Genomic DNA, 27,780 nt, shown 5'->3' on the forward strand with positions numbered 1-27,780 from the left:
ATGAGTAAGGTGTGACAGATTAACTGATGATTCTTGCCTCAGAATCAGTGTGACCATATATCTTAGAGATCAAACAGACGAGCTCCAGGAACTGAAGAGGAACATCACAGCGGTCTGGTTCTTTTATGTTGCGGCAGACAGAACCAAGTAGTCTCACAGCGGTTTTTAGACAACACTCCCCATATCTGTCATTAAAACTAGAAAAAAAAGAAAACTATTTTCTAAAATATTTTTGTTACATTGCAAAAATTGCAGAAATCTTTTTAACAGTTTTAGGTAAAATGTGTAAAAATTGTTCCAGCTTAACGATTTGACACATGAAAAGGTTTGTTTTGTACTTACCTTTGCTTATGATTGCATTCCTTTCTGATGAGATGCAATGACAAGTCTTTTAATGCCTGTTTTAAAAAAAACACCAGCAATTAACACTCATTTTTTATGAAATCACATGAAGTTGTAGTTCTCTGTAGACCACTCGCCTTTCATTACAATTATGTCTTTTTTTATGTATACTTATTAAGATCTTTAAGCATACACACCATGTAGCTGGAATGATTTATATTAGATTTCATGCTGAACTGCATATAACGAAGGACATCAAGAAGCTCGACTTGCACTTTAGTCAAAAAGTCCATCAGATCTTCCAAATGCAGCAGAGACATCCAAGATCGCACAAGAAGTTGGTCAATGTTCACAAGGTAGGCATGGTCTTTGATGATTTTGATCAGACTCCTATTTAAAGTCAGAAGGTTAAGGTAAGAAATTTGAAGAAATGTAACATTTTTAAAATTATGATTACTGAAATAAAATGTCATACTTTGAACTACTGTCAGAAGGGAAAGATCCTTTGCTTTGCCTCACAGTCCTCAAGGGATCAAATTGTGGATCAAAAACTGGTGGAACTGGCTGAAACGGCTCACTTTCTCCTTTCAGCAGATGAATCAAGGGGATGACCAAGACCCACTTTGCTGTGTGTTGTCTTGCATAGTCGCAAAACCTCTGAACAACATCTGCAATACTGTAAAGAGAGGGTCATTGTTTGGTTATACTATTTTAATTTTCAACAAAAATGTTGAACTTAAATGTGCACATTTTGCAAAAATACTATGCAAACTCAAGGTTCTGATTGTACTCAAGTACGAGCAGTACCTGAGGGCATGTGGGCTCTTCTCAGTAATACTCAAAACTTTGAAGTTTTGAGTATTACTGAGAAGAGCCCACATGTTGTATTACTCAAGTATTACTCAACATTTAATCATCAACTGCTTAAAATTAAAATATTTATAAATGTAACTATTATAAGTTGAAAAATGATTTAAAACTAAAAAGCTGAAGTCTGCATAAAGATAAGCAACCTTCCATTCATCAGCAATGATTGAATAAACTGTCTCAACAGTTAAATAATTTCCTAAGGATGACCAACCACTTTGATGTTCAGTCTGGTTTTTGTGCTCACCACAGACTGCCCTCATGAAAGTGTTCAATGACATCCACATAAATATAGACTGCGGAAGAACCACAGTTTTGGTTATGTTGGACCTTAGTGAAGCATTTGACCTGATTGAACATGATATACTATTGAAGCGACTGGAGAGTTGGGTCTCTGCTACAGAACTTTACTGGTTGAAATCTTACCTTTAGAACAGGGACTTCTTTGTGTCAATAGGTAACTTCTTATTGGAGGGGACAGAAGTCATGTGTGCTGTCCCAAGGTTGAATGCTGGAACCCCTAATGTTTAATATTTACATGCTGGTTCCAGCTCAGGTTATAACAAGTAATAAAACTGTCTACAGTAACAACCCAGATGATACAAAGTTCTACATTACAATGTCACCAGGTGACTCCGAACCCATCTATGCATTGAACAGATACTTGGAACAAAATCAACGTGTGCATGTGCCATAACTTTCTCCAGCTGAAGCAGGTAAGAGGAAAGTCTGGGTCTCTGCGTAGGCTGCAGAGCAATCCCACAACCTGACCCCAATTGAAAGGAAGCTAACAGATGGATAATACTTATAATATTAAATAAAAAATATATATTTAATTTAAACAGGTTTCTCAAAGTGACACAACAGTGAAATATATATATATATATATATATATATATATATATATATATATATATATATATATATATATATATATATATATATATATATCTCCAGTTGCTGTCACAACTGGAGATTGACGAGGTACGACACAAGTGCTACGGGAAGGAGCCAGGATGCCAGGTCAGAAGGGAGTCAACTACAACTCCCTGCCCAGAGACTGGGTATGTAGCCCCAGTAATGAACGAACCATCTGAGCTGAACGAGGCAGCAACTGACCTGAGAGAGAGAATCATGGCCCGAATGAACACCAGACGACCCCGACGCCAATTACAACGGCTGAGTGAAGTACCATCAGAAAGTCTCATTGAAGATGTGAATACAGCATTGAGAACGATCCCTACCAACACCATAACAGAAACCAATGAGCTGATATACAACTCAGCATCAGTGATCCTTGAGATGCTTGGTTATAAGAGCAACCATGAGACCCAATACCCACCATGGAAAAGACGGTTAGAGGCTAAGATCAAGATAACAAGGAGGGAAGTGAGTCAACTGTCAGAGCTCCAAAGGGGTGCAATGAAAAGATCAGTACCCAAGAAATACAGCCAGATGCCCATACCTGAAGCACTCGAAACTGCCAAACAAAGGCTCCAAGCCTTGGCCAGCTGCCTAAAGAGATATACGAGAGACAATGAAGCCAGGAGGATTAACCGGCTCTTCGCCACCCAACCAGCTAAAGTGTACTCTCAATGGCAGGGTAATAACAACAGAGCAGACCCACCCAGGCTGGAGACGGAAGAATACTGGAAAGGCATATGGGAAAGGGAGGCGTTCCACAACAGCAATGCACAGTGGCTAACCTCTCTACGAGAGGACCACAGCAACCTCCCTGAACAAGCCCCGGTAACCATCACTATGGCAGATGTCCAAGACAGAGTCTCGGGTATGAAAAACTGGACAGCACCAGGACCTGACATGATCCATGCCTACTGGCTTAAGAAACTCACTGCCCTCCATGAGCGACTGGCAGCTCAACTGAACCAGTTGCTACAAAATGGGACTCACCCTGAATGGTTAACTGAAGGGCGCACAATCCTGATACAGAAGGAACCCTCGAAGGGTTCAGTCCCATCCAACTATCGGCCAATAACCTGTCTCTCTACAACATGGAAGCTCATGTCAGGCATCATAGCGGCTAAGATAAGCGGGCACATGGATAAATACATGAGCAAGGCACAGAAGGGCATAGGCATAAATAGCAGAGGAGCCAAACACCAACTCCTTGTAGACCACACAGTCGCCCGAGACTGCAAAACCCGACACACCAACCTGTGTACCGCTTGGATTGATTACAAGAAAGCCTATGACTCAATGCCACACACTTGGATCATTGAATGCTTAGAGATGTACAACATCAATAGGACTCTAAGAGCCTTCATTGCAAACTCGATGGGGCTGTGGAAAACCACCCTTGAAGTCAACTGCAAACCACTTGCACAAGTGTCCATCAAATGTGGCATATACCAAGGAGATGCTCTGTCCCCACTGCTGTTCTGCATAGGCCTGATCCCTCTCAGCCAAATCATCAACAAGACTGGCTACGGATACCGACTCAAGAATGGGGCCACGATCAGTCACCTCCTCTACATGGATGACATCAAGCTGTACGCCAAGAGCGAACGAGACATCGACTCACTGATCCACACCACCAGGATCTACAGCACTGACATTGGGATGTCATTCGGACTAGAGAAGTGTGGTCGGATGGTTACAAAGAGAGGGAAGGTCGCCCACAAAGAAGGGGTCTCACTTCCAGAAGGAACATTAGCAGACATAGAGCACAGCTACAAGTACCTGGGAATACCAAAAGCAAATGGCAACCTCGATGAGGTCACAAGGAAAGGAGCCACAGCCAAATACCTCCAACGAATAAGGCAAGTCCTGAGAAGCCAGCTCAATGGCAAGAACAAGATCCGTGCAATAAACAGCTAGGACTTCCAGATCCAGACAGACAAGATGGTAATGGCGAACCAACCGGACATTGTGGTGGTGGATAAAGAACAGAGGAAAGCCGTTGTGGTGGATGTAGCAATACCAAGTGATTACAACATTAGGAAAAAGGAGCATGAGAAATTGGAGAAATACCAGGGCCTCAGGGAGGAACTGGAAAAGACCTGGAAGGTGAAGACCACAGTGGTGCCTGTGGTCATCGGGGCCCTCGGGGCAGTCACCCCCAAACTGGAGCAGTGGCTCAACAGATCCCAGGAACAACATCAGACATCTCAGTCCAGAAATGTGCAGTTCTAGGCACAGCCAAGATACTGCGCAGAACCCTCAAGCTCCCAGGCCTCTGGTAGAGGACCCGAGCTCAGAGGATGAAACAGACCACCCGCGGAGGGTGAGAAGGGAATTTGGAATATTTTTTTTATATTTACATGATGGTTTTCCGGTCCCTAGTGGCTGTTAATGTTTGTTTGCTAGTTATGGTACACTGGAATAATTGGGCAATACTGCAGCTCAATATCTGAGCTGTTGTCCAATATTTCCCATCAATTTTTTTATATTATTTAAACGTTCCAAATATTTTTACAAGCAATGTCTTCTGTCATGCGACAGACTGGCGACCTGTCCAGGGTGACCCCGCCTCTCGCCCGGAACGTTAGCTGGAGATAGGCACCAGCAACCCTCCCGACCTCACTAAGGGTTAAGAAAATGGATGGATGCTTAGGTCAATATATACAGTGATCCCTTGTTTTTCTTAGTGGTTGCGTTCTGAAAATAACTTGCAATAAGCGAAATCCGCGAAATAGAGTTACCTTTATTTTTTACAATTATTACACAGCATAATTAAATACTCTACATTGAAACCAAAAACAAAACATGTTTTCAGGTCAGCGGATGTGCGTGTTCATCAATCGGGCCTTAATGTGATCCGGAGTCATGTCATTAAAGCGTCTCCTTCAAGCTTTACAAGCATGCTAAAAATAGATGCAAAAACAGAACCCGCAATTTGCCTCTGGTTTAATAAATCGCACTGACCGTGGTAAGTCATGCATTTGGATATCCTCCTCCCCGTATTTGATGGTGAGCATATGTTCAACATATTTATGAAGACAAACATGCTAATTAGATTGTGCCTGCTACGCTGGCCATTTTGTCGATACAATCCTGTTTTTGCGTCTTGCCTGAAGATCAGGTTTGAGGGTGTTATCAAGTTTGTGCCTGTTTTTATACACACTTTTAAATATCAATTCCTGATTTGTTACATCACTGCAAACCGGGTCAAGTCTGTGTTCTTCTCCAATAAGGTCAAACAAGCATTATTTAAAAGTTTTTAAACAAACTACATATTTAAACCCCAGTGTATCACTGACGAGTTCTATAATTTCTTTGATTTATGATTTACCATCTAGTTAAATTGTTAATGTCTGAACAACAAAATCAAACAAGTTTCTTTATTCTTCTTGTCATGTCTATACTGTTTTGTGTTCCAGAGGGCTTTCTTTTGTGTCTCTCCATTTTTAGGTCTCTGTCATCAGATAACACAATTGGAATAAAAAAAACAAAAAAATTGAGCTCTAGCGTGTTCTCAAAGGGGCACATACTGGAGGGCCTTTAGTTTGTGAGGAAGAGAAGTAAAGAAAGAGAGGGGTGCCTAATCAGTTCGGTGCTTTTGTTATTGATCATATAATTTACACATACACAAACAGCTGCTAATCAAAAAGATGACAACTAGAGCTCATTTTTTAACCATTGCTTTAGCACCCCCTGTGGAACAGCTCCCCTTTGCCCCGCTGCATCTATTGCAGGGGTCCCCAAAGTCGGTCCTCGAGGGCCGGCATCCTGCATGTTTTAGTTCTCTCCCTAGTGGTAGTAATCTCCTCAGTAAGTCAAGGTTCTCCTTAGGCCTTCTAATAAGCCATCATTTGATGCAGGTGTGCTAAACCAGGGAGAGGACTAAAACATACAGGATGCCGGCCCTCGAGGACCAACTTTGGAGACCCCTGATCTAATGGATACCCACTTTTTGTGCCACTACAGGTGCAACAGCTCACAATTGTAATTATAATTATTATGTCATTTTAACTTTTAACCATTTTAAACTTCTCTTCGCCAAATTTTATGATTTATTTTTGGTAAATAAAACAATAGCAAAAATTTTCTCTACTTCTCATACGGGGCTGCACAGTGGCGCAGTTGATAGAGCTGTTGCCTTGCAGCAAGAAGGTCCTTGGTTCAATTCCCAGCCTGGGGTCTTTCTGCATAGAGTTAGCATGTTCTCCCTGTGCATGTGTGGATTCTCTCTGGGTATTCCGGCTTCCTCCCAGTCAAAAACATGACTGTCAGGTTAATTGGTCTCTCTAAATTGTCCCTGAGTGTGTGTGTGCATGGTTGTTTGTCCTGTGTGTCTCTGTGTTGCCCTATGACAGACTAGTGACCTGTCCAGTGTGTACCCTGCCTCTCGCCCAGAACGTTAGCTGGAGAGAGGCACCAGCACCTCCTGACCCCACTAAGGGACAAGGATGTATAGAAAATGGATTGATGGATTTCTCATACTTTAAGTGTAATTGTGCTTTGGTATGTAAAGTATATTTCATAAAATACTTTAGCAGTGTTTCTTTGACATCCAAGGTAGAAATTGTCCATTTTCACTGTTTCTCTCTTGATTTGGTCATTTGCATTTTTAAGACAATACAAAATGGACATATACTCTCTGGCATGTCATGTGCCTTTGCATACTATATAAATATCCATGGTGGGCTGTAACCTATATGGGTATCTGTTTAAATCCTGTCATCTATTATGAAGTCAATTGACATAAAAAAATAATTACTGTATTTTCCGCACTATAAGACGCACCGGATTATAAGGCGCATAGAATAGACGCTACAGTAGAGGCTGGAGTTACGTTATGCATCCACTTGATGGAGCTACACTAAAGGGAATGTCAACAAAACAGTCTGACTCCGGTCGGCGAGGAAAGCTTTCCGCAACTGGGCCAGGGCGTGGCCGGACGATGGTCACCCTTCTCCGTTCGAGCACAGCATATTCGTGGAGAACGTGGTGCTAATTGACCTGCAGACGACCTGATTCTAGACCAGTGGTCAGTGTTTTCAGCAAAGTTGAGCTGACTGTCCAAGAACGACCCAAGGTATTTAAAATTTGCCACAGTTTCTACAGGTTGGCCATTGAGAGAAACTTGAACCACTTTAGGTCTTGTTTAGATCATTTAATTAGCTCTACATTCTTAAGAAAATTAAAAATTAATAATAAATAATAAAGACTTTGCGGTATTCTGATTTAGTAATGTAATTATATTAATTGTATTACCACCGGCTGCACAGTGGCGCAGTTGGTAGAGCTGTTGCCTTGCAGCAAGAAGGTTCTGGGTTCAATTCCCAGCCTGGGGTCTTTCTGCATGGAGTTTGCATGTTCTCCCTGTGCGTGCGTGGGTTTTCTCCGGGTACTCCGGTTTCCTCCCACAGTCCAAAAACATGACTGTCAGGTTAATTGGCTTCTCCAAATTGCCCCTAGGTGTGAGTGTGTGTGTGCATGGTTGTGTGTCCTGTGTGTCTCTGTTTTGCCCTGCGACAGACTGGCGACCTGTCCAGGGTGTACCCCGCCTCTCGCCCGAAACGTTGGCTGGAGATGGGCACCAGCACCCCTCCCGACCCCACTGAGGGAAAAAGGGTGCAAGAAAATGTATGTATGGATGGATGGATGTATTACCACCCCCTCGCCATTAGAGGTAGTAGCAACCCCGAAAAGATGCGACTAAAGAGCAGATTTAGAAGTACACCGAAGGGTACAGAATTTGGTAAAAACCATAGACATAATATAAGAGTAGACCCTGCATTGGCTGCTCCGGCGCAGGAAATACGGCGGCCATCTTGGAGCGGTACTCCCTCCTACTTTGGTCAATCAAAACAGCAGAAGATGCCTCACCACTGAGGGATATTGTTGTTCGGCTCTATGGACTACTGATGTGAGGGCTCCACAGACAACATTTCACAAGTAAGATGGACATATTATTGTGTATATTTTTTGATTAGAATATTACTTTACTGTATTTATGTCCACCGGTGAGATACCAGCTAATATTAGCTACGGTGCTTGGTGTAATATGGGGTTCAGCCCCGCTATGAAGGCTAACTGAGATTCTGTAAATCTAAAAAACGTTATTATTCTCTAACATTGACTTAGATTATCTGACACAGGAGCCTAAATTAGAAATGAAACAATGTAACACATATTATAAAACTTATATTATGTTTTATAACATTCACCAGCAAAGTTTACACAAGTGGTAAAGACTATTATTTATATGTAATTCTTTCACTAGTAAGATACATCCGAAATCTTCAGGTTTTGTTTTGAAAGTTTCATAAAGACCCGATGTGAGGACGAAGAGGGAGATATTTTTAAAGAGACGGATTCACTGCAGCACGGATGAATCTCACATCGGATTTTGGACTCAATCTCAGCTGCTGAATCTCTGAAGCTAGAACTCGTCAGCTGAAAAACATATATACTGCTCAAAAAAATAAAGGGAACACTTAAGTGTTCACTTAAGTGTTTAAGTGTTCCCTTTATTTTTTTGAGCAGTTTGCTTTTATAAACATGTATCGAATATTATTCAGTATTAATCATTATTTATTTGTGCCATTATTAATAATTATTTATTTGTTTGTATAGTTATATAAATATGTATTGATATTACTAAATAATTTACTAAATAAATTATGAACGGCTGTGTGCTTTGTAATATGCATACATCGATATCAGAATATTCCATTCCTATTCTATTGTTATAGCCACTAAGCATATTTAAATAGCTGAACTATGTATTAAAAACATACTTAAATAATAAATGTAGCTTTGATAGATGTTTGAATATGGTTTCCAGTAACAAAAAGGCGTGTTATGATCGATTAAATGCGCTGATACGTCATTTTGCCTGCTAAACACATAACGCTGAGTGGAGTGATATACTGCTCCAAGATGGCCGCCCTAAATCTCGTCAGCGACAATAGGCGAGAGCGGTCCATGAGGCGTCTATCCTTACATTATGTCTATGGGCGGCTGCTTACCGTAGTTGCTAGTCCTGTTGTGGCTCAATATTGATCCATATAGGCACGTGCAGAGGGGGAGGTCTGGGGGTGCTTGAGCACCTGCCCTTTTTGCTCCTTGCCCCCAAGTGCCCTTTTGGCCAATTTTTATTTATTTTTTTTGTATTATTATTTTCTAAGCCCTCTTCTGACACATAACATGTACTAAAATTCTTCTTATTTTTTTTGTACAACATAATAAGCCCTCCGTTCACCTTGTTACCTTTGACCTTTTGCCCGTGACGAGTTCTCTGAAGAACTACTGAGCGGGAGGAGACAGCCAGGTGAGGAAAAACTGTTCTTATCTATCGATTCAGTATTTCTATCATACTGACATTAGGCTGTTGATGTGCTATTAGCTAGCTGCTAGCTAACGACTTTGCTTGCAAAGCAAGATAACTAAAAGTTTCTCCCCTGTATCTTTAATGCAGTGGTTCTTAACCTGGGTTCGATCGAACCCTAGGGGTTCGATCGAACCCCAGGGGTTCGATGAGTCGGTCTCAGGGGTTCGGCGGAGCCTCTGCCGCGGAGGTAAAGACACACTTGTGTAAAGTCGTGATGACGCCCCGCTTTGCCATCACTTGCTGCAGAGGATCACTTTACATTGCTTAGCTAATCAGTGCTGTGGAGGAGCACTGATTGAAGGAGTTCCACTCTCAGCATGGATTTGAACTTGTGTCTTTAATTACTTCAGCAAACCTCACAGTTTTTTGCCAAATTCTATAGTCTAAATCTGCTCCTTAGTCGCATCTTTTCGGGGTTGGTACTGCCTCTATTGGTGTGGGGGTGGTTACACAGCTAATATAATTACATTACTAAATCAGAATACCGCAAAGTATTTTGTGTGTCGGGGGTGGGGGTGGGTGGAAAAAACTCAACCCAGATTTTAAGTTTAGGGTCTGGTTCGCAGAGTATGAAGTTAAATTTGTTTCCTAATTATTCAATGGAGAAAAAAAAAATCTAACCTCAGTTAAGTAAAATAAAATTGTAATCAAAACTTTTGGAATTGTAATGATTTCTTTTTTTAAAAAACAAATTGTTTTGTTTAAAAAACTTTTTTAAATTAGATAACTAATTTTTGTCTTGTGAACTTAAAAAGTTATTTGCCAAATCACAAGCAAAACTTTGAGTCAAACAAAAACTTAGAATATTAAGAAAAGATTTCTGGCAAGTGCAAATAAGTTTGTTTTGCAAAAAAAATCACTTCATGAGACAAATGTGTGATATAAATGTTTAAAAAAGTTTTTTTTTAAGCATAACTCAGTAGGCTTTTCTCATGGTGACATGCATTAACAATTCAATGTTTGCTTTTGTTTTTTTTCTTTTTTCTGCAGTTCCATGTTATAGTTTGCCGCAGCTCTGCTTTCCTGAATGGACCATCTTCATTCTCCACTGCAGCAAACAGGCAACTCTTTGTTTTATAGATTACAGTACACTAAAAGATTGCATTGTGCCCTTGTTTATATTTTAAATAGTGTAATTATATAAAGACAAAATGTGTCTGGTGGTCCAGCTTTGATTTACATATCTTGCTAAATTGCTGGTTTGAATATTGCAATACTTTCCTATAACAAAATAGACCTGCAGAAAGAAATTACTAATAAAATATCTTACATATGCATAGTTGTATGCTCTGTATAGATATTTCCCTTAGCTTTGACTGTATTTCTCACAATTTTGTAATTTATCATTGTTTATTAAACTCTGAAAGCTGTGTGGCTTTGTTAATATTCTGTCCTAGAATGCGGTTAAATGTGCCCCCTTTTTTTTTTTGAGCACCTGCCCCTTAAGTGGTCTCTGCACAGGCCTGGATCCATATATAAGGCGCACCGGATTATAAGATGCACTGTCGGCCTTTGAGGAAATTGAAGGTTTTTAGGTGCCCCTTATAGTGTGGAAAATACAGTGTTTTTTTTTTGATAATTTCATTAGTGACTATATGCAAACAGTTACCTGTTTTTATCTGCCAAAGGATCTCCAAAGTCTTTCCAAAACTTTTCGAAATGATGCTGTGCCATTTTGGGCAGGCAAAGGAGATCACACAAAGTAGAACACTGAGTTGCCATGAATCCCTGTAGATGCATGTTGCTGACAAGCAAGGCAACAACTCCAGTATGTAGCGGGTGAAAACAAGGCTTGTTGATAATTTTGTTTAAAAAATCTCTCAGCATTTTTTTCACCTGCAATATAAAAGTTACACAATCAGCTAATGTGATTCTACATCATTAAACATCACATTTGCTCAGTTTGCTAGAATAATTCTTGGTGAAACACAGTACTTTTTTCAGTATGTCATGCATTGAAGAGATTATTTGGGGGAAGCCACATTGATATTTACCTGATCTTCACCATATGATAGCTCCCATAGTCTCTTATTACCATTATGAAGTGAAGGAAAGCTGTATTCATATATGAACTGTTGAAGAAGAAAAAAGAAGTTCTCCACATTTTGTTTATTCCATGTTGTTAGAAGATCAAAGATGATTTTTAGCATCTCCTGGCCAGCTTGATCTCTTCCTTTAACCACAGTGCTCCTTAAGGAATCCCAAGGCCAGTGACGTTTAAGTTCCAGGTAAATGACATCATCATACTGATGCCATGACCCTTAAAATTCAAAGGATACATTTAATGAGAATATTTTTATGCCACACACAGCTAATTTTATAAGTTTTTAATATACTAAATACATTACAATTGTTAGTCTTTCAATAAGACATGATCTGCAACAATTCTTATTTGTGAAATACAGTACACTGTGATTTACTAGTTGGTATAGGTAGTGTAGCACAGATGATATGCAAAATGGAAAGCATGCATGTAATTTAAATAAATAACTAATTCTATCCACGCATTTTGCTTTCCAAATTATTCTCTGACATCCACAGTTGAACAAAGTCTTGTATCCCGCTTTCTACTATTCCTAAAAGAAATTTTACTGGACTGCCTACACATAAATGAAAATTTAATTAAAACGAGCTGCTGTTATGCTGTTTGATATAAATAGCCACACACTTGTCTAAAGGAATAAATAAGTACCTTCTGGTTAATATAAGGGCAACAAACAAAATCTACTATACCTTCAGGACTTAAATATTCTTCCTTGATTGACAGGCATCTATTGATCAATAAATTTCCTTCTTTGTTGTAGATCTCCTCATACTTTTCTTTTTCGCCATTCTTGTATATTAAGTATTTGTAAGGGAAGTTCAAATGAATTACATCTTTGGGAATCAAAAAGTCTGCTACAACAAGATACTGTTTGTCCCCCAGGTTCCTGTGAAACACACACCCTGATCATCAGAGACAAGGCCAGCAAAGACTTTGTAAATTTAGTGCCAAATGTAAATTTTGTATTAATTACTACAATTTAAGATAAAATAAAACCTACTGGAAGAAGGACATTTCTTGGCTCCGTGTATGCCAGTTCCCAAAAAGTTTTTCAGACATTAGGAAAATTCTGTCATTCTCTGGATCTATGTCTTTGGAAGGGACTGCATGGAAGTACACATGTACATATTCCCTGTTTGATGAACTGGAGCAAAAAATGTAAAAAAGTAAGTTAATGATTTACATTTTATGTCAAACTATAAACTACACAATTTTGATACATTTAAAGTACAGCTATGAAATCTATGATTGCATAAAAAATTTCTATACCCTAAAAATTTTTTGTATTTTGTATTTGTAACATTTAGCTACATATGGTTTGACTACTTGATAACATTCTAAGTGTTTAAAACGTACGTTGGTAATTCAGTGGATTTAGATATTTTTGCTGGCACTGGATAACCTGGGTCCTCATTCCTGGGTGGGCTGTGGGGAGAAGACAGCTCTGAGACACCTTGGTCTCTGATGCTTGGTTGCTGTTCTGGTTTTCTTGGCATCTGTGAGCTTATCGTCTTATCTGACGGAACTTCAGAAACCTTTAAAAAACAGAAAATAGTCAATAATTGATTTAAAATAAGTATTATTATATGCAATACATATAAACTAACTTGGTGTGTCTGTTCCATTTTAAGAGTATTACATCATAAAAACATTTTCCCTACATGTCAAATAATTACCTTTGTACATTTAGGTTTTTCTCTTGTGTGTGGAGACAAATCAACAAACTTTCCATTATTTCTGCTGTTAGTATCAACCGTTTGGATGTGTTGATCGCCATCTTGATTACTGACCATTTGATTGTTTATGGGAGTCTTTTTATCATCTGGCTTCACAGAGGTATCCTGTTTTTCTTGAGCTATTACCACATCTTTATTTTCTACATTGGTAGGTTGCTCTGCTTGGTTTCCTTCATTAGCTGTTTGTTCAGCTGACTCAGATCCAGTGATATTGGATTCTTCAGGCAATAATGGCGATGCAGTCTTAGGCAATGTCTTAGGAACAATGTCATATGACTTGTCACAATGAACCTGTAAGGCGTCTGGATGGTCTACGATACTGGAAACTGGTGGGTGTGTTCTGGGCTGTTCTGTCTGTGTATTGCTGCCAGATGTATTGGAGAGATGTGGCATAGAGACAGAGTGGTTTGATCCAGAGGTTTTATCGCTGCATGCTTGATACTTGTTCTCATGAGACACAACTACCCAATCCTCCCCTGTACGATTTTCTTCCTGTGCACTCTTTGGTAGTTTCTGTTGCATGTGATCTGATTGGTCTTCTGCTTTAGCAACATTTCTAGTTGTACTTGAGTCAATCCACTGTTCCTAAAAATGAAAATGGTTAGCTTTAGTTTTGTCTACATATTTAAAAAGGACATAATGCACATTAGTTAACATTAGTCTACTATCCAAGTCTACAATTTACCATGTAAATGTGGTAAATTTAAATTGGATGAAGGCTGTTTTTCATGTACTTTTTTATGACTTATAACTACCTGAGTTAAGGTGTCTGTTTCTTTTGTTTCAGAACATACATTTGGGGAACTCTCTGTGTCTTTGATAGTACCCCCATCTGGGTAACTTCCAACAAGAGCTGATTGGTTCTCCTTATAACCTGCATGTTCTTTATTGATTTGTTTTCCATTATCTTGAGTTCCACCCACACTTAGTCTATCTTTAGACACTGTTGCATCTTCATCTTCTTCAGATGCTGACAGTTTTGACACTTCTTGTTGTTGAGGTGTTTGTTCAGATGCTTCAGGAGTGGTGGAACTACATTCTGCAGATAAGGTTAGTGACGCAGAGTAAGATAATTATCAAGACAAATTATTTTGTTTGTCACCAGTAGTTTGCATGTTGTTCTACTATACCTTTTGATTGCTTCTCTGTCTGATTAGTACCTGAAGGTGTAAGCGGCTCAGCTGGGTTGACAGAAATGTTTGATCCAGTAGTTTCTTTAGAGTCTTGTGTATCATTCCCATCAGTAGCAACAGGAAATGCCCCTGTGCCTTCAGTACAACGTCCTTTGATCTGAGGGATTACAACATGTGGTGCCTGGTTCTGTGAGGACGTCTTTCTCGTGTCCTCTAAGACAGTGCCAGGAGTGTTATTTCTGGTAAGACCAGAGTCACTGACATCAACAGCTTTCTTCTCCTAAAACAAAATGTCAAACATGCATTTTTGTAATAACAGGATTTTCTGAAATCAAACATTGCACAACTTTTATGACAAAAAGCTTTAATCCTATAAAATTCCATCCATGAAATATATTGGTTAGGATTCTGATTTTGAGTGGTAGTACTGAATGCATATTTCTCTCTGAAATATTATGACTTTGTTTTATTTTCTAGACTAGCTTCCATTTGTGCTAGGTTTTATTTTCTTCATCTTTACTGTTAATGAGTTCCCTTGTAACCATTTAACTTGGTAAGTTTAGTACGTCTCGTGTGGACATACCACTAGTTGCTAGTTTACTTTGTTTAGTTCTGCTTATTTTGTATTGTTTCTTAAAACTATGCTCTTTAATACAGGGGTTGAACCCAGTGTTAAGCTAAGTGCTTCTGGCTTTTGGTCTGAAAGCCATTTTAGAATGCAAAATAAACAATGCAAAGGTATGCTTTACTTTCTAGCTGTTGAGTTTTTACGAGCACAAATATTAATATAACATTATCCTATTTTTTACAGAACAGAGGACCTTACTGATCTTTTTATCCATTCTGCTCATGGTTAGACTAGTTGTCTTCTTTAGTTGTTTACGTTTTAGTGTCACCTTTGGAATATGGTCATGTTTTGTTATTGGAAAGTCACTGTCAGCATGTGTGGTTCACACACTTACATAATATACAAGTTAGATACTGTCATCTAAAAAGTAATTGTAATAACCTACAAGGCAAGGATAGCACAATTTAAATTACATAAACTTTCTATTATATAAACAGCCATCATTTTCCTTAGTAAACTGTCGTGATCCGTGTTTCTGTGTATTTATTTTTAGGGTTTTCTGTGTTCTGTTTCCTTCCTGTGAGTCTCTGTCTCTACGTCTTCCCCGTTGATTGTTCCTAGGTGTGTCTCGTTCGCTTGATTACCCTCCCTGTGTATTTAAACCCACCTGTTGTCTTTGTCTCTTGTCGGGTCCTTGTCTAACGTACGTCTACGTTGTCGCTGATAGTTAGTCTGCCGGCACAGTATTACTGTGAAGTCCTGTGCCGGCATTAGCTTATCGTGTCAGTCTTTGTTTTGATTCAGTTGCTACCGGTGCTGAGCCTCTGTGTTTCCGCTCTGCCGTGCTGCCTGACATTTGGACTGTTGAGCATTTTCATTAAATTCATTGTTTTCATCAACATCCTGGGTCTACCTGTGCCTCTCCTCACCACCAACCACCCCACACTATGACATAAACACAGTGAAGTATCTGCTAACCACCAAGAGCACTAGCCGAATAGTAAAAGGTTGTCTGCCTTGATATTGATTATATGTACAAATCTAATTCAACCCTACCAAACACAAGTGTAGTTCTAAAACATAAAATAGTTTAGTAGTTCTAAAACTAGAGTATGATAAATAGAAAGCAAAGACTTGTCTCTGGTTATCTTAGATATACATTACATTAAAATGTCAGCTTGAAAAATATTACTTGATACTTCAATTCAGAAGAGCCTAATAAGAAAATCATTCCTACCTCCTGATACTTAATTATATTAGAAACTGAGATGAGAGAAAATCTATCATTAGGTTACGTTCACACTGCAGCCAGATCAGATACAGGTAAAATATAGGTTGCTCAGACTTTCAGATGACAGTCTGAGCAACACAGATCAGATTTTTTCAAATACAACCCCAACCATTTGGATCTGTGGTCCTAAATGTTTTCAAATGTGACCTGTGTCTGTATGGCCAGGTTGCATTCATCCGACTTGTATGTCATTGATATTTGACAAACATCACTATTCTGCGTCCTAATACATGGAAACGGAAAGAAAAACAACCGTGGCAGATTAAATTGTTAATGCGCTGGCTGTGGTTGGACAAAACCTCTAAAATCTCACAATTTTAAAGGCTACCATTTTACTTCTGAAAACTCTTGAGCGTGCTCGCTACATGTGACATTACTGCACCCTCTACTGTGAATGTGGGATACTTTTAGGTCATTTGCTGTTCACCTGGGAGATCACAAACAAGTTGCATATATTTGTAAATGTTAACGACCACGCAAAAAACAAACAAAAAGATCAGGATAAATTGTAATTGAGCAATAAAACCTGTGGTGTGAATGTGGCCTTAGTGTACAAAAGCCAGTTTCAGAATTAAGTACTATGGGATTATATTTAGTCTTTTATTACAATATGTTAACCAGCAGGTATTGAAGTTTATATTACCTAATAGCCATGCTATAACAACATCATGGCATGGCTCTGCTGTTTGTGGAATAATATTTACGCCCTAACATTTCTGACCTTGTCAGGTTGACCGAACCAGGTTCGGCCTGCACCAGGAGGCTGAGTTGGGTTGGCAGACAGGTAAAATCCTGTATAATATAATCCATAAAACGTATTGGTTAGGATTCTGTGTTTGAGTGACAGCCGTTAGTTCGTACTGAAGAACTTAGTTCCCGTTTTATTTTCTAGCTCTCCTTCTATTTGTGCTGGGTTTCATTTTCTTCTGGCTTTCCTGTCAGTGAGTTTCCTTGTCACCATTTTAGTATTATAGTTAATCTTACTTTTTTTATATATTCTCCATCCTAAAATAATGGCCCGAGTCATTTTTTGCCAAAGGTGATTTGGTGATGTTTTAGGCACAAAAAGAAAATCACTTTTGTCAAAAAATGACGTAGGTCATTATTTTAGAAAGGTGACAATATTGTTTGTAACACTACAAGAACGTTTTGTGTGGACCTCTACATCCGTTGCTACTGTTACACCTTAATTTCACCTTACAGGACATTGAAGGCTGTTTCTATTCTACTTTGGTAAATTGAGAACTTCTTGAGTGGAATTACATTTTCCTTCATAACTGGACTCTCCATGTAGTTTTGGCTTCTAGTTTTGTCGCATTAGTTTCCATAACTTGCATTCGTTTCTTAGGTCAGTTTTGAATATTTCCATTTAGTCATTAGCTCCACCTGGCCCCAGTAATAACTCTTTCAAGTATGTGACTCCTGGTTTATTCATTTCACTCCAAGACGCTAAGGAATGATGTGTCATTTAGTTTGTCAGTGAAATTATTCTAATTTGAGACTGGTATTTGTTTACAAAATACTGCTGCAGAAAGCTATGTTTGGTATTATAGGTATTTTCTGCACCCATAGGTGAAGGGCTTAACCGATGTTAAGACTTCATCTTCTCTGTAAATAACAGAACAAAATTCAATTAGAAGCAATACAGAAGAATGTATTGACATTAAAATAACTATAGTTAAAGTAATATTAATATTAATATGACATAAGCCTTAAAATAAAGTTTCAACTCCGCTTGCTGCACTTAGTGCAGCCTCACAGGCTTGTTGAACAATTCAACAAATCCAGCAATCAGCAATTACTACAAAGGAAGTGATACGGTAATTTCTCTGATCCGAACAGAACATTTTTGAATACATTTCCAGAACAATCTTAAATCCATGGATCATAAAAATATTAATTTGAAAATTACTCATTCTAGGAATGTTTACCTGTATTTCATTCTGGTGCTCTTGTTCAGGTTGTGCAACCTGATCTTGATCCTTGTCTTGGTTCTCCTTTGTGACAGCAGGCTGGTTTTCTGATGAGGAGGCATCTATTTAAGAAAAAAAAGTAATGCAACCCTAATTGATGATTTGAAAACTGACGTTTAAAGCAACTTTAAATCCAATCCAAATCAGCTTGAGATAACTTGCAAAGAAGGTAAATATTTCAATAAGATTTGTAAAGAAGGTAGACATGAATCCTTAGAGTGAAATGTAGTTCTGCAAAATATTTACTGAATATCTGAATATAAACGCACACCAAATTTTCAGAATTGTATTTGCAAAATTTTTTAAACTCAGAATGCTTTTCAGCCCACTTTACAATTATGTGCTACTTTATGTTGTTCTACCACAACAAATCGGGCTGCACAGTGGCGCAGTTGATAGAGCTGTTGCCTTGCAGCAAGAAGGTTCTGGGTTCAATTCCCGGTCTTTCTGCATAGAGTTTGCATGTTCTCCCTGTGCATGCATGGGTTTTCTCTGGGTACTCCGGCTTCCTCCCACAGTCCAAAAACATGACTCTTAGGTTAATTGGTCTATCTACATTGCCCCTGGGTGTGAGTGTGTGTGTGCATGGTTGTTTGTCCTGTATGTCCCTGCGACAGACTGGCGACCTGTCCAGGGTGAACCCCGCCTCTCGCCCGGAACGTTAGCTGGAGATAGGCACCAGCAACCCTCCCGACCCCACTAAGGGACAAGGGTGCAAGAAAATGGATGGATGTATACCACAACAAATCATAACAAAATGTACTTAAGTTCTAAGTTGTCATGTAGAAAATGTAAAAAATAAAATTAGCTAGATATACTGTAATACAGTAAATTACGTTTAGTCTTGAATTCATAACATTTTAATTATTGTATGAAAAAACAGCAACCATTTGTTATATAAGTTCTCATTCCTTTCTATACTAAATATCCATCTGTTATTGCTATATTGTTGTCCAAAAGTTCCATTGAAGATAAGCAAGGCGAAAGAGTGCACTGTAAAACCATAAAGGGATTTAAAGTTCATATTTTCTTTTTTTTTTTTTACCACATCAACAAAATAGGTAAAGGGTTAACACTGAGATACTACAGAAACATCAGACAGAGTGTTTGCCTAAAAGAAACTAACCTTGTGTCCTGTTTTGAGCTAAGAGATAGAGCTTAAACCCACAACTAGGACAGAACCTATATGAACTGTCCACTCGATTTCCACAGCCTGGACAGAAGTTCATTTTCCTGTTTAAACAAAAACAAAATAAAGATTAATAGTGTATACTAATTCTTGTGTAATATAAAGACTCATTAGATATTTGTGTTACCTTGTAATTTAAGACATCAGATTTTATGAAGACTCCAGACTGACAACCGTTAAAAAAAATCTTACACAGTTCCACTTCCTCATTTTCTTTCTTTGTCCTCAGCACAAAACTATGAGAAAATGATTAAAAAATACAATAACAATCAAAAGAAATCTACATCTTAACCTCAATATGATTAGCAATTTGTATCCTAAAGAACAGTATTGAAAATATATGCTAAGAATATCATGAAATAATAAATATAAGCAACCAATGAGAATGGTACACCTTCAAAGAACTTCAGTGGGTCCACTCATGATTAGGTGTTTAAAAATACAATACTTAAATGTATTATTAAATTAGTCTAGACTAGATTATGAGGTAGGTAACCTACCTTGTTTGATGTTGCTCCTTGACAGGCCAACAGTGAAACTCTGAGACAATGAGATGCGCTATATAGCTCCTTTTACTTTCATTTTCATTTACAGTGAAAGGAGTGGCAGTATTGCTTTTGCACACAATGTTCTCAGTCACAGAAGCAAAAAACAACAACATGACACCTCATTTCAGTTATGAGTGTTAATTAAAAATGGGGGAAAAAATGCAGGATAACTGTCTAGAAATTCAAATACTGTAACTTATGATTGATTTTCTACTGATCAGTCTCAATACTCAGTGCTGTTCTGTAAAGTAAATCATACTTTCAATATCTGTCGACACCGGCTTATAAAATTATCAAGCATACAGCAATTGTAATGTTTTAAATGTGTCTTTCAAACTTAGTTGCGAAAAACAAAGTCATTATTTTTTAATAATAAAGTATCACCTGAACTAAAAAGTGGCTGCAACACTTCAAATAATCCTCTAAAAGTGCAGTAGTTAACAATAAAATCCAAAAACTTTGTACGCACATCTCTTACCTGCTGATATCTTACACTGTGCTGTCAGTCAAATAATAACAATAAGTAAGCTTCATCAAGATCATTTATAACTACCTATTCTTGGGTCATGTTACCAGAAAAAGCATGGGTTTCTATTCCTGCTTCCCTTCTCTTCTTTTATACTTTAAATTGAAAACAAAAATGAGGGGTCAACATCAACTACGCTGGGGTTTCTTGTTCCTTGCTTAATTTCTGCTATAGTACAATCGGTAGCAAAAGCAACAGCAAGTTGCATGTTCAGACAACAGAAGAAGTCAATATCAGATATGTCCATTAGGTGGTAGCATTGGATTATTTTGTGTAATGACCTATTCTTTTCATAATTTGATCTCAAATCCTTAACAGACCAGCATAATTTACGACACGTCACAACAGGAAAAGCACAAATGTAGTCATAATGTCTGTGGTTCATTGGAGCAAAGTCCAAGGTCTACAAGGCCAAGAAAAATAATTCATTCACAGAAGAGCTGGAAGAGCATAAATAGCTCTTCCAGCTATTTATGCTCTGACACTTTAAAACAAGTGGCAGTGGGAAATAAATAAAATACACAACTGCACACTTAACTATTTGTTCTGAATAGATGTTTTTTGATTATTAAAAAGTCCTGTCTGGGTTAAAGAAAGAAGCTGAATTACCACAATTGTCCAGGTACATTTAATGTCATTACAATGGCGATCAAAAAAATATAGACTGTAAATAAGCATAAGGGGGAAAAAAACTACCCAATAATTGTATCTGTACTAATAATAATAATAATAATAATAATAATAATGGTACCATTTGATAAACCATTAATTAATTGTAATTAATTTGCTTCAACTCAACCAGCTACAACCAGGGCTGATTATTCCCAGACTAGTAGACTAAAAGTCTTTCTTAAATATAACCTTTCTGACAACTTGAAGCCAGTTAAAGATCTCAAATAGATGCATCATGCACCAGTCTAAGAACAGTCATTGGCAGCTATCTGTCTGAAAGGGGTTTGAATACATTTCCAAGGATTTGGGTTTCCAGTAAACCTGAGAGCTATTATCTAAAAATGGAGAAAACATAATGAACCTTCCCAGCAGTGGCTTCCCTACAAAATTATTAATCCACAAAGTCACAAAAGAATCCAGAAATCCATCAGAATCTGAATCAGAATGAGAATCAGCTTGACTGGCCAAGGTTGCTGACTCACTGGACCAGATGATAACAATCATCTTTTAGAAATTGATATAAGCTTTAATTCAAGTTATCTTTGTCTAAAGTTACATCTTGTTTAATAATCTGAAACATTTAGATGAAGGAAAATATCAAAAACAAGAAAAATCTTTGGGGAGGTAAATATTTTTTCAAACACCGTATATGTAATTAAGCAGGCATTCAAAAGTGTTTTTATTTTTCTCTTACGTCATATTGAGTTTTGTTGGCCAAGATTGTGTCCACAATAAAAAAGAAGAAAAAAATCAGTTCAATGTGCTCAGAGAAAATAAAAGAACGGGAAAAAGGAACAGTAAGTACACGTATCTCTGTAAAGCCAATTTTTTTATGGGAAGAAAACAAAAAAAGAAAAGCAGGTCATGGTCGTGCCCATATGCTCATGTTAAACAATCATTTATGCTCATTGTTTAAAAATCATGTTAAATCCCATATCTATTTATTGGGTGAACTGTTAAAAATCTTAACAGGCTTGAGCTGTGTGTATCTGTGTGATGCAGTGTAGGAGCTAATCTCAGTGCTGCGTTGTCGAGTTTTCCTCCTCCTCTTTTCCACCCACACATCTCTTCCACATACAAACGCCGCTGCTCTAGGCAGCCAATCGCCACCTCTCCTCCTTTGTATTGCTTTTACCTGCGTCACTCTGCACATGTTACCATGGCAATCACTGATGCTCCCCCCACATTCTGTGTCTCCGCTCTTCCAGTATGAAGATGAAGCCGACTTGTGGCTGGTGATGCAGGCAGGCTGCAGACGTCATCAGTCCCTTGGGAAGAAAGCCTATTTTTACTGGTGGGCACAGAGAACACCAAGCTGCCAAACATATTTATGGAAGTTCCTCTAATCCCGGTCTGCTGGGAAACATCACGGCCCATGCTCTGCACCTCCCTCTCCATTCATTTCTCACAAATGCAAATCAGACGAATACTGTGCCCAAAAATCAAGATGGCAACAACTGTGATAGTTTTATGCAATCCTGCTCTAGTATTTCTTAGGTTTTTTTCTGAGATGTCTAAGACAAATAATTTGATCTCCTTTTGAAATAACCAAAAAGTTAGCAACATGGCAGCAAATCTGACAGATTTATTATGAAAAAAGTAAACATAGTGTTCTCAAGCTGGTTCTGACAAAATATCAGTTACTTTAAACCCCAGGACATTTACGTGATGCAATTTAATGAATAATAAAAGAAAAGCTCAGTTGTTAAAAGGTCTTAATCCTATCTATTTAAGATGTTTTAATCATATCCACAGGGATATGTCCAGGTTGGTGCTTGTGGCTCTACCTCTTCTGATTGTCTGTGTCAACAGGAGCATCATCACAGCTGGAGCTCATCAAACCCACTCAGGAGGAACTTAAAGAGGAGTGGATCTGCTAGAGTGGATGCCATATTTTTTGACTCCATGAGTGGTAATCAAGCCTTCACTTCTTTGCTCTTTGATATACCATTTTCCCTCTTGTCCTCCTTTTCAGGAAACCAGTTCACATTTCATTCCCCTCCTGGATCCTTGCGCACTGTCTCTTCTTGCTCTCCAATTTTGCTGAAGAACTCGCCTGAAAATTACCTGAAGCTTCTCACCTCCCCTGATTCATGCAGTTTGAACTACTCCACATCCTATGATCGTACCTATGATCGTACTCACCTGCCTGTCCACCTTCCAGCGCTTCAGAACAAAGAGACCATTACCAACAAACACCACTTTCAACCATTATCTGATCTAGGCCTCTGTGGGTATGCTCACCTCCTGCTGGGAATTCCACCATCTTGCGGTAAAATAATTGCCTCATTCATCATCTCCATTTTATGAACCCATTTTGGTTTGGAAGTCGAGTTTTCAAAAGCGAACACAAATCTTAACGGTCAACTATGAGGGGCCGTTTAGGACAAAATCTATGTTTAGCTCTCACACACTACAAGAAACTCACGCACACTCAAAAAAACATCACGCACACTCAAAAAAACATCACGCACACTCCAAAAAAACATCACGCACACTCAAAAAAACATCACGCACACTCAAAAAAACATCACGCACACTCAAAAAAACATCACGCACACTCCAAAAAAACATCACGCACACTCAAAAAAACATCACGCACACTCAAAAAAACATCACGCACACTCAAAAAAACATCACGCACACTCAAAAAAACATCACGCACACTCTAAAAAACATCACGCACACTCAAAAAAACATCACGCACACTCAAAAAATTCTCAAATTGCGTATACATACTACTAAAATGTCTCACGCACACACATTTTATCTTTCTTGCACACATACACTGTACTAACAACTCGCACACGCACACAAATGCTATCTTTCTCGCTCACATACACACTACTAACATGTCGCACACACACACAAATGCTATCTTTGTCGCTCACATACACACTACTAACATGTCGCACACACACACAAAAGCTCTATTTCTCGCACACATACACAAACGCTCTTTCTCGCACACATACATGGTACTAACTCGCACACACACACAAACGCTTTCTTTCTCGCACACATACACGGTACTGACTCGCACACACACACAAGTGCTATCTTTCTCGCACACGTACATAAATGCTACCTTTCTCGCACACATACACTGTACTAACAACTCGCACACAAATGTTTCTCTCACATACACAAGACTAAAGTTGCGCGCACACACTCACACACACTCGTTTTATGTATGTGTGAGAGCGAGACTCGTTTTTTGAATGTGAGAGCGAGACTCTTTGAATGTGTGAGAGCGAGACTCGTTTTTTGAATGTGAGAGCGAGACTCTTTTTTTGAATGTGTGAGAATTGTCACGGAAGAGGCGGGGCATACTTTTTTTGATCAACTGCGCATGCGTTGATCCTAAACTATAAGTTTCGATTGTTGACTCACTGTATGTTCTATTACTTAGTATATTTGTGCTTTTAAATATATATAGAACTTTAAACTTTCTTGTAACTTAAATGTACTATAGAAATAAATAAATCTGATTGATTGATTAGAAATAGCAAAATTGCTGTAGTACAATCTGTCCACTGGGTGCCAGCATTACAGGAATATTAACCGGCGCCAACTAGTGCCGAAGAAGAAAGAGTAAACCTTGGTGCGCTGCGGCCGGGAGTTGTGGAGAACCCCCGGCCGACATTAGCGTTCATAAATCGGATCAACCTTGTGCTAAACGCCCCTACTCCCCGGAGCTCGAATATCGAATATCCAACTTGAAACTAACTTCACTGCGGTCCAATACCGCCTCGTTTTGAATTAGAGTTAGCCATGTTCGGTATTGCAGACTCTTTCTTCTTCGGCACTAGTTGGCGCCGGTTAATAATTCCTGTAACGCTGGCACCCAGTGGACAGATTGTACTACAGCAATTTTGCTATTTCTAATCAATCAATCAGATTTATTTATTTCTATAGTACATTTAAGTTACAAGAAAGTTTAAAGTTCTATATATATTTAAAAGCACAAATATACTAAGTAATAGAACATACAGTGAGTCAACAATCGAAGCTTATAGTTTAGGATCAACGCATGCGCAGTTGATCAAAAAAATTATGCCCCGCCTCTTCCGTGACAATTCTCACACATTCAAAAAAGAGTCTCGCTCTCACATTCAAAAAACGAGTCTCGCTCTCACATTCAAAAAAAAAGAGTCTCGCTCTCACATTCAAAAAAAGAGTCTCGCTCTCACACATACATAAAACGAGTGTGTGTGAGTGTGTGCGCGCAACTTTAGTCTTGTGTATGTGAGAGAAACATTTGTGTGCGAGTTGTTAGTACAGTGTATGTGTGCGAGAAAGGTAGCATTTATGTACGTGTGCGAGAAAGATAGCATTTGTGTGCGTGTGCAAGTTAGTAGTGTATGTGTGCGAGAAAGACAGCGTTTGTGTATGTGTGCGAGAAAGAGCGTTTGTGTGTGTGTGCGAGTTAGTACCGTGTATGTGTGCGAGAAAGATAGCATTTGTGTGCGTGTGCGAGTTGTTAGTACCGTGTATGTGTGCGAGAAAGATAGCATTTGTGTGCGTGTGCGAGTTGTTAGTACAGTGTATGTGTGCGAGAAAGGTAGCATTTATGTACGTGTGCGAGAAAGATAGCATTTGTGTGCGTGTGCAAGTTAGTAGTGTATGTGTGCGAGAAAGACAGCGTTTGTGTATGTGTGCGAGAAAGAGCGTTTGTGTGTGTGTGCGAGTTAGTACCGTGTATGTGTGCGAGAAAGATAGCATTTGTGTGCGTGTGCGAGTTGTTAGTACCGTGTATGTGTGCGAGAAAGATAGCATTTGTGTGCGTGTGCGAGTTGTTAGTACAGTGTATGTGTGCGAGAAAGGTAGCATTTATGTACGTGTGCGAGAAAGATAGCATTTGTGTGCGTGTGCAAGTTAGTAGTGTATGTGTGCGAGAAAGACAGCGTTTGTGTATGTGTGCGAGAAAGAGCGTTTGTGTGTGTGTGCGAGTTAGTACCGTGTATGTGTGCGAGAAAGATAGCATTTGTGTGCGTGTGCGAGTTGTTAGTACCGTGTATGTGTGCGAGAAAGATAGCATTTGTGTGCGTGTGCGAGTTGTTAGTACAGTGTATGTGTGCGAGAAAGGTAGCATTTATGTACGTGTGCGAGAAAGATAGCATTTGTGTGCGTGTGCAAGTTAGTAGTGTATGTGTGCGAGAAAGACAGCGTTTGTGTATGTGTGCGAGAAAGAGCGTTTGTGTGTGTGTGCGAGTTAGTACCGTGTATGTGTGCGAGAAAGACAGCGTTTGTGTGTGTGTGCGAGTTAGTACCATGTATGTGTGCGAGAAAGAGCGTTTGTGTGTGTGTGCGAGTTAGTACCATGTATGTGTGCGAGAAAGACAGCGTTTGTGTATGTGTGCGAGAAAGATAGCATTTGTGTGCGTGTGCGAGTTGTTAGTACAGTGTATGTGTGCGAGAAAGATAAAATGTGTGTGCGTGAGACATTTTAGTAGTATGTATACGCAATTTGAGTATTTTTTGAGTGTGCGTGATGTTTTTTAGAGTGTGCGTGATGTTTTTTAGAGTGTGCGTGATGTTTTTTTGAGTGTGCATGATGTTTTTTTGAGTGTGCGTGATGTTTTTTGAGTGTGCGTGAGTTTCTTGTAGTGTGTGAGAGACAAAACATAGATTTTGTCCTAAACGGCCCCTCATAGTCAACGGTTCGCTTGTAACCGACCGTTAGCAACTATTACATCCATTTATAATTGTACGACAATATATATTTTAAAAAAACATATGAAGTAAAAACTTATTTTCAGAAGATTTACATTTGATATAAGTCATTGAATAGTGACTGACGACTTACCTCGGAAAATGAACGGACATGAAGCGTCAACTTCGGATGTAGCAGATTAGAGACAGAAGCAGATGCTAATGGCGTTAGCCCCAAGATTCTCCAATTGGGCTAAACCCAAAGGGTCCAGCGAAATTCGCCTCTCCGTAAGCGTCTGCCTGGCTCTCTTTAGATAAGAGGACCTTCTCACATTTCCGCGTAATGTTTTATTTTCTTCCATTCCAACCACAAAATTTTAATAATGTGTAAAACTTCCTCTTCAAACAAGGCACCACTTGTGGTTCCCCTTGCCTTTACGTGCGCGCGACTGTGAATACACGCAACGTTTAAATAAATTACATCTAAAATACATGATGTTCTGTCTGGTATCTGAGTTTTTATATCTTGGAGCTGCATATTGATAGGCTATGAGCTAATCCTTATGATTCATAAGTATAGTCATAAGTTATGACTATGAAATCATGATTAAAAAATATATTTCTGAGTTTAAACTTAGCTTTTTTGTCTGAATTATGACTTTATTCTGAAAATTAGTAATTTCATTTCAGAACTTTGACTTTAATGCAGATGATAGATTTGTTGTGCAGGAGAACTAGCTTTCTGGAGGAACATACCAGTTTAAAGTGATTTTTTTTGTGTGTGGGCATTTTAAATTAGACTTCTGCTAAATTTTGAGAAATGTCTGATTTTCTTTTTTCTGTGGTCTTGTACAATTGTACAGTTGGCTTTGTTAATGCTTTTCTCTTTCAATGTCTACCTTAAATATTTACATTGAATATGATTTCTCAGCGTTGC

The 27,780-nt window shown here is 38.7% G+C and overlaps 1 protein-coding gene across 2 annotated transcripts; it reads right to left on the reverse strand.

Annotated features, from left to right (window-relative positions):
* Positions 1 to 19: 19 nt before the first annotated feature.
* LOC145551416 (uncharacterized) lies at positions 20 to 27,780 on the reverse strand. Of its 2 annotated transcripts, XM_081606145.1 has the most exons (17): positions 26,998 to 27,780; positions 22,324 to 22,456; positions 19,570 to 19,678; positions 19,380 to 19,486; positions 18,212 to 18,315; positions 14,419 to 14,701; positions 14,044 to 14,327; positions 13,229 to 13,873; positions 12,909 to 13,087; positions 12,553 to 12,696; positions 12,242 to 12,438; positions 11,503 to 11,768; positions 11,118 to 11,344; positions 818 to 1,018; positions 540 to 732; positions 343 to 398; positions 20 to 197 (listed from the first exon to the last, which is right to left on the reverse strand). In XM_081606145.1, the coding sequence occupies exons 4-17, from the start codon at positions 19,480 to 19,482 to the stop codon at positions 20 to 22; spliced, it is 3,060 nt and encodes a 1,019-aa protein (XP_081462271.1). In that variant the 5' UTR covers positions 19,483 to 19,486; positions 19,570 to 19,678; positions 22,324 to 22,456; positions 26,998 to 27,780. The 2 variants fall into 2 exon arrangements, with proteins under 2 accessions (XP_081462271.1, XP_081462272.1); XM_081606146.1 differs by lacking the exons at positions 22,324 to 22,456; positions 26,998 to 27,780 and adding an exon at positions 19,943 to 20,069.

This window comes from Poecilia reticulata, chromosome 4, assembly GCF_904066995.2.
Source record: "Poecilia reticulata chromosome 4, P_reticulata-male-v2, whole genome shotgun sequence".
Classification (NCBI taxonomy): Eukaryota; Metazoa; Chordata; class Actinopteri; order Cyprinodontiformes; family Poeciliidae; genus Poecilia; species Poecilia reticulata.